Raw genomic sequence first — 7,065 nt, 5'->3', positions numbered from 1 at the left:
CCCAGCTCCAAGGGGGTCCCGGAGAGCCTGGGGCTCCGCGAGCCTCTGACCGAGCCCTGGGCGCGGGGGCGGCTCCATCCGCCGGCGCCGTTAGCCTGCGCAGTCTGGTCGGGGCTGTCTCCGGGATCCAGGCACCGGTGAGTGGCCGGGGCGGCTCCTGGGCAGGAGCAAGTGGCTCCGGATCCGCGGGGATCGGGCCCAGCCGCGCAGCGCAGTGCCCCGGGGAAGGTGCCCTGCTGGGCGTCGTCTAGCCACGCAGCTCCCGTGGGCTGGATCCGGGACTCAACGAGGCCGGGGTCCCCCCGGTGCCTTTAAAGGCTGGGGTTGACGGGGCGCCACGCCCCCGCCGCCTGGGGACGGCCCGGGGGAGCGGGCAGCAGCTAGCCCGGGAGCCGTCGTGGGGACGCTAGCTGACGGGTCCCCGTCTAGGGGCCACCCCCATTCCCAAGGGCCCCCTCCTGGGCCAGCAGCACAGCCCGAGTGCTGGCAGGAGAAGGGGGCTGGTGCATTCTGGGTCCATCCCTGGACACCCTCTGACCCACACTGGGTGCCCCCTGCCCCAGCAGTGGCCATGCCACAGTACTCGGGGCAGCCTCAGGAGCTGCATGCCAACGCGTCGCACCTGGGGCCAGGTGTGGCTGCTCTGCTGGACAGGAGCAGTGACTTCACCCTGGGCCTGAACATCTTCTCTGGTGCTCTGCATGCCGGGCCCCCCAACCTCTCCCTGATGCCGTGCGAGCTGGAGCCGCTGGGCTCCCTACCCCTGGACACCGAGGGGTCTGCAGCTTGGGGTAGCCTTCTGGGGCCGGCCCTGTCACTGGTGCTGCCTGTGGTGTACGCCCTCATCTGCGGCTGCGGCATCCTGGCCAACGGGCTGGTGATCTCCATCGTGCTGAGCTGCAAGCACAAGCTGGTGTCGGACGTCTACATCCTGAACCTGGCCGTGGCTGACCTGCTCTTCCTGGTGGGGATGCCCTTTATCATCCACCAGCTTGTCCAGGAGCACGGCTGGATATTCGGGGACTTTCTGTGCCGTGCTGTCACCACCCTCGACCTCAACAACCAGTTCACCAGCGTGGCCATCGTCACCGTGCTCTGCGTGGACAGGTACCCACCAGGGCATGCTCTGCAGCACGGCCTTGGCCCCATGGGGTGTCCTGTTTTCCCTTTGGGAAAATATGGTCACTTTACTTCTGGGCAGCTAGTGTCACTCTCACAGCTGTGGTGTTGGCAGCCATAGCACAGGCTGTAGCCTGCGGGGTTGGGGGTGGACAAGCCCCCAAAGGCTGAACTCACACAGGGCCCGAATGGCTGCAGGGCTGGAATACTGGAGGTGGGGAGAACAGGGCTAGAATAGTGGGAGGGCTTCAGGATAGAGGCAGAGCTAAGGGATGGCAGGGCTGGAATGGGAGGGGGGTGCCGCAGGGCACAGGTGGAGCTGGGGGCAGGGCAGGGTTGAAATGAGGATGGGGGCTGCAGGGCTCCGGTGGAGGTGGGGGTGTGGCAGGGCAGAAAGGGGTGAAGTTGAGCCCCAGCAAACCCCTCTGCCCAGCCCCCTCAGATAGTGTTGAGCTGGTGTAGGGGGTCTGCACCCCCTGCTCAGGGCCTGAGGGTAGGGACCCCCTGCATCAGCACTTGGGTCATTGTTTCCTGGCCTCTTCAAGCTGGGGCAGCTAGGAACTCTGTCCCCTCTTTGAAACATGGGGCACAACAGCTGTCTCATCCCCAGCCCCATTGTCACCCCTAGATCTCCCTGCCTCACCCCCCCATCCTGCTCCGTGCCCCTCCTGATGGCCACTCTCTCCCCAGGTACGTGGCAGTGGTGTACTCGTCCACAGTGGGCCAGAAGCGGACGCTGCGCTGCACGGCCCTGATCAATGCCGGCGTGTGGGCCAGCAGCCTGGTGATGGCCACGCCAGCCATGCTGTACGCCCGGGTGCAGCGGGAGAACCAGACGGAGCTGTGCCTCATGGATCTGCCAGGCCCCAGCAGCCTGTACTGGTACACGCTCTACCAGTCACTGGCGGCCTTCCTCCTGCCGCTGCTGGTGATCACGGTGCTGTACTCCCTCACCCTGCACCACCTGTTCCGGGCCATGCACCGGGCGCAGCGACGCTGCTCGGCCCGCAGCCGGCGAGTCACCCGCATGGCGCTCACCATCATCACTGCCTTCCTCATCTGCTGGACACCCTTTCATGTGGTACAGCTGGTCAACCTGACGGCCACCCCCTCCGTTGCCTCCTTCTACCTGAACCAGCTCACCATCTGTCTCAGCTATGCCCACAGCTGCGTCAGCCCCGTCCTCGTCCTCTTCTGCACTGAGTTCTTCCGCGAGCGGATGGCCCACTCTAGGTGCGGGCGGGGCACGGGCTGCTGGGGACGGGGATTAATAAGGGGATTGGGGTGGGGGGGAGATGATGCTGCAGGTGTGCTCATGGTTCCGTCAGGCCACCCTACAGGCTGGGGCAGGAATTGATGTCTCTCCCCACCTACTTCTCCTGGGGGAGGGATAGCTCAGTGGTTTGAGCATTGGCCTGCTAAACCCAGGATTGTGAGTTCAATCCTTAAGGGGGCCAGTTAGGGATCGGGGCAAAAATCTGTCTGGGGATTGGTCCCCCTTTGAGCAGGGGGTTGGACTAGATGACCTTCTGAGGTCCTTCCATCCCTGATATTCTATGATTTAACCCCTGTCTCCAGCCCCCCTTCCTGGGCAACTCCCCCCCCCCCCAATCCAGCTTTGCCTCATCCCAGTGCAGAGATAGGGCTCTGTGTCCTGTGCCTGGCCTTGAAGGTGCTCTGGGGGTGAGGTGAGCCCAGCCCTGCGTTACTGGCCAAGTCAGGCACAGAACCTGCATCCCTGCAATCCAGATCCCCAGGGGTCAGCCTGTATTCGCTCCCCTCAGGAAGCCACTGCAAGGGCTGTGATCCCTGGATCTTTGCTGGGGATGATTAAAGGCCAGGCAGCTCCTTAGTACGCACCCCTGCTGCCCTACACCTCCTGTTCTAGTCCTCACATCTGGCCATAGCCCAGCTCCCACTCCAGGTGTGAGCAGGGCCGCCAAGAGTGGGTTTGGGCCCTGGTGAAAAAATTTTTTCGGGTCCCCCAGCAAGGGCAGACTGGCTAAACAGGGCCAACGAGAGGGGGGGGGGGGGGAAAGCTGGGCCCCGGGCCCCCTTCTGGACCGCCGGGCCCCGGTAATTTGTACCAGCTTCCCCCCCTCTCGTCGGCCCTGGGTGTGAGTGCATCCTGGTGAGTGAGCCCAGGATTGGGCCCCACTCCCGGTGTGGGCAATGAGCATGGAGGTCGGGCCCTGTTCCAGGGGTGGGTGGTGAGCCCGGGGGGTCAGGTCCATCCCTCACTCAGGGCTTTTGAAGTTTCACTCCAATCCCCCAAGTCTGGAGAATTGCCCTTGTCTGGGAGTTGCCCCTGACCTCTGATCCCAGGCCTCCTTTTGCCCTCCCTGTGTCAGCAGCCTATGGAAGACCCTGAGATCTGCCCCGTCCCCTTGCTGACCTACCCCCAAAATCCCCAGCCCTCGTGGGTTCTGCTCCCCCATTGACTCTGACTCCTCTGCCCAGTCCTTCCCCCATCGGAGTCCCCTGGGGTCCTCCCCTCTGCTCCTCCATCCACCCCTCCCTTCTGCCCCAAATCCCCCTTTCCCCACAGATAGTGCCCAGCTCCACCACACCACCATCCCTGGAATGACACCCCACACACACACTTGCTGCCTCTCCAGGGCCAAGCCACCAGTACCTCCAGCTCAGTGTCTCCCCAGTGCCTTCCTTGGCCTGCACCCCCCATGCCCAGCCATTGGGGGTCACAGTTCACCTGCTCCTGCCATCTCCTCCACAGTCTGCCCCTTCCCTGCCTGCACCCTGGCTGGTTTGCAAAGCAAGTGTGTGTGGCGCTAGCTGCATAGTAACCCCACTCTCCCCTGCTCTCTCTGCTCCCCAGGCCAGTCTAGTGCCAGCCTGCTCTGTCCTTTCACACCCGGCACATGAGCCTGCACCTGGGCAGCTCCTGCTAGCTGCCACATCTCAGCAGAGCCAGCAGCCAGAGCTCAGGGTCTGAACAGGGACCCGAGCCCAGGGGATCGCTCTGCCGTCATGGTACCTGAGGGATTGGGGTAATGGGGATTTGGGTTTCCTCCCACAGAGCCCTGCTGGTCCATGGGCTCCCATTCTATGAGCCCCACATCTCTGGCTGGAGCAAATGTCAGGATTGGGGGTGAACCCAGCTCCTGGGGGGAGTTCAGCCAGGACTGCATGTCCCACTATAGCTCCCAGCCCCTTCCCACCAGGCAGGGGGTCCCTCATGCCAGGGTCTGCTGCCTGCTGTGCTGCCCCCTGTTGCTGGCACCCTGCATAACAGCCTCCTCCTGCATAGAGAGCTTGCTTGCCAGGGCTGGCTGGAGTAGGAACGGCTGTTAACTCTCCCCCACCCCCATGGGCCCATTGGTGCCACAAAGGGCCAGGAGCAGGAGCCTGGGGTGCAAGGGGCAACACTGCTTCTTGTGTCAAGCAAAAAACTCTGACCTTCCCCTGCCCCCAGGCTGGTGAGATCCTCCCCCTCCCAACCAGACCCCTTCTCTGCCCATGCATTGTCGCCACTCCATTCTTGGACACTCGTCTTCCTGCTATGTTGCCTGTGCCCTGATGTCAAGCTGTGCCCATGCCATACAGGCAGCTTGGGCATTGGCACACCCTCTGCCAGTGAGATGCTCTTCGTGGCATTAGTTGCTGGGGCTGGGCTCTAGGGAGCTCCTTAGTTTCTAGCCTGTCCCTCCCCCCCGGCCCCCTTGCACCCTGGCTGCCCATGTGAGAGTGACTGTGTCCCCCTCTCCGCAGGTACTGCAGATTCATCACCAGGTGGAGGGCGCTGCGTGCGGGCACTGCCCTGCCCAGCCAGGAGCTCACCTCCACCGTCTACAGCCCACAAGTGGGCAGCACCACGGCCCAGCGCTGCCGGCGTCCCTTCGGCACTGAGCAGCTGCCATGCTCCATGACCGAGGCCAGTGTCACCATCAATGGGCAGGAGGAGCAAAGCGCCGTCTAGGAGCCTCTGTGCTACCAGAGCACTGACTTCAGTTGGAGCCCACGGATGGCCCCCACTGCTGCAGCATGACTTGGGAGGCGTGGGGACAGAACTTTGGTGATGCCAGGCCAAGGCAACATGCCAGGAGCCTCAGCCATGGCTCAGATGGGACTTTTCACCTCCCCATAGGACAGTGCAGATTCCCACTCCTGAGGCTGGTGGGAAGAGCCAGTCTAGCTCAACCACCAGATATGGACTTGATGCAGGAATTGCTGGGTGAGGTTCTCTGGCCCGGGTTACGCAGGAGGTCAGACTGCATGGTCGCAATGGTACCTCCTGGCCTTACAGTTGGCAGATCTATGAACCAGGGAGTCTGGGCAGGAAATGGCAGTGACAGAAGAGACTTTAATAAAGCAAAAAGAATGCACTGGGGTGGAGCCTGTCTGTCACCCTCACCCCCCCCCCCCCCCGGGGATGGGTGACAACTTAAAGTGGAAGTTAAGTCCTAGTGAGGAAATTGAGGTGTCATTAGGGGAAGTTTTGGAAAAAAATTATAAACTAAACAGTAATAAGTGTCCAGGATCTGATGGTATTCACCGAAGAGTTCTGAAGGAACTCAAATGTGAAATTGCAGAACTACTAACTGTAGTCTGTAACCTATCATTTAAATCAGCTTCTGTACCAAATGACTGAAGGATAGCTAAGGTGATGCCAATTTTTAAAAAGGGCTCCAGAGGTGACCCTGGCAACTACAGACCAGTAAGCCTCACTTCAGTACCGGGCAAATTGGTTGAAACTATCATAAAGAACAAAATGTTCAGACACATAGATGAACATAATTTGTTGGGAAATAGTCAACATGGTTTTTGTAAACGGAAATTATGCCTCACCAATCTACTAGAATTCTTTGAGGGGGACAACAAGCATGCAGCTAAAGGAGATCCAGTGGATATAGTGTATGTAGATTTTCAGAAAGCCTTTGACAAGGTCCCTCACCAAAGGCTCTTAAGCAAAATAAGCAGTCATGGGATAAGAGGGAAGTTTCTCTCATGGATTGGTAACTGGTTAAAAGATAGAAAACAAAGGATAGAAATAAATGGTCAGTTTTCAGAATGCACAGAGGTAAATCGTGGTGTCCCCCAGGGATCTGTACTGGGCCCAGTTCTATTTAACATATTAATAAATGATCTGGAAAAAGGGGTAAACAGTGAGGTGGCAAAATTTACAGATGATTCAAAACTACTCAAGATAGTTAAGTCCCAGGCAGACTGCAAAGAGCTACAAAAGGATCTCACAAAACTGGGTGACTGGAGAACAAAATGGCAGATGAAATTTAATGTTGATAAATGCAAAGTAATGCACACTGGAAAACATAATCCTATCTATACATATACAATGATTGGGTCTAAATTAGCTGTTACCACTCAAGAAAGAGATCTTGGAGTGATTGTGGAGAGTTTTCTGAAATCATTCACTCAATGTGCAGCAGCAGTCAAAATATGCCCACACCTTGAATGCTGCATGCAGATATGGTCACCCCACCTCAAAAAAGATATATTGGAATTGGAAAAGGTTCAGAAAAGGGCAACAAAAATGATTAGGGGTATAGAACGTCTTCTGTATGAGGAGAAATTAATAAGATTGGGACTTTTCAGCTTGGAGAAGAGGTGACTAAAGCGGGATATGATAGAGGTCTATAAAATGAGTGGTATAGAGAAAGTAAATTAGGAAGTGTTATTTACTCCTCATAATACAAGAACAAGGGGCCACCAAATGAAATTCATAGATAGCAGGTTTAAAACAAACACAAGAAAGTATTTTTTCACGCAACGCACTGTCAACCTCTGGAACTCCTTGCCAGAGGGTGTTGTGAAGGCCAATACTATAACTGGGTTCAAAAGGAGCTAGACAGATTCATGGAGGATAGGTTCATCAATGGCTATTAGCCAGGATGGGCAGGAATGGTGTCCCTAGCCTCTGTTTGTCAGAAGCTGGGATTGGGTGACAGGGGATGGATCACTTGATGATAA

General features: G+C 57.8%; 1 protein-coding gene across 1 annotated transcript; it reads left to right on the top strand.

Moving 5' to 3' along the window:
* Positions 1-364: 364 nt before the first annotated feature.
* LOC101933141 (melanin-concentrating hormone receptor 2-like) lies at positions 365-6,411 on the top strand. Its single transcript, XM_005291550.4, has 3 exons — positions 365-1,107; positions 1,810-2,352; positions 4,849-6,411. Exons 1-3 carry the CDS (start codon positions 572-574, stop codon positions 5,054-5,056), a joined length of 1,287 nt encoding a protein of 428 aa, XP_005291607.2. The 5' UTR covers positions 365-571; the 3' UTR covers positions 5,057-6,411.
* Positions 6,412-7,065: the final 654 nt, after the last annotated feature.

The sequence above is a fragment of the Chrysemys picta genome, chromosome 2 (assembly GCF_011386835.1).
Source record: "Chrysemys picta bellii isolate R12L10 chromosome 2, ASM1138683v2, whole genome shotgun sequence".
In the NCBI taxonomy this organism is placed as follows: domain Eukaryota; kingdom Metazoa; phylum Chordata; order Testudines; family Emydidae; genus Chrysemys; species Chrysemys picta.
Note: the sequence above shows the minus strand (reverse complement) of the source record. Positions and strands in the feature narration are given on the sequence as shown.

Excerpts from the sequence above, each read along its gene's own strand:
- LOC101933141 (XM_005291550.4), top strand. The coding sequence starts at position 572 with ATGCCACAGTACTCGGGGCAGCCTCAGGAGCTGCATGCCAACGCGTCG. Across the intron at positions 1,108-1,809 it reads ACCGTGCTCTGCGTGGACAG|GTACGTGGCAGTGGTGTACT; the intron begins GTACCCACCAGG and ends CTCTCTCCCCAG. Across the intron at positions 2,353-4,848 it reads GAGCGGATGGCCCACTCTAG|GTACTGCAGATTCATCACCA; the intron begins GTGCGGGCGGGG and ends CCCTCTCCGCAG.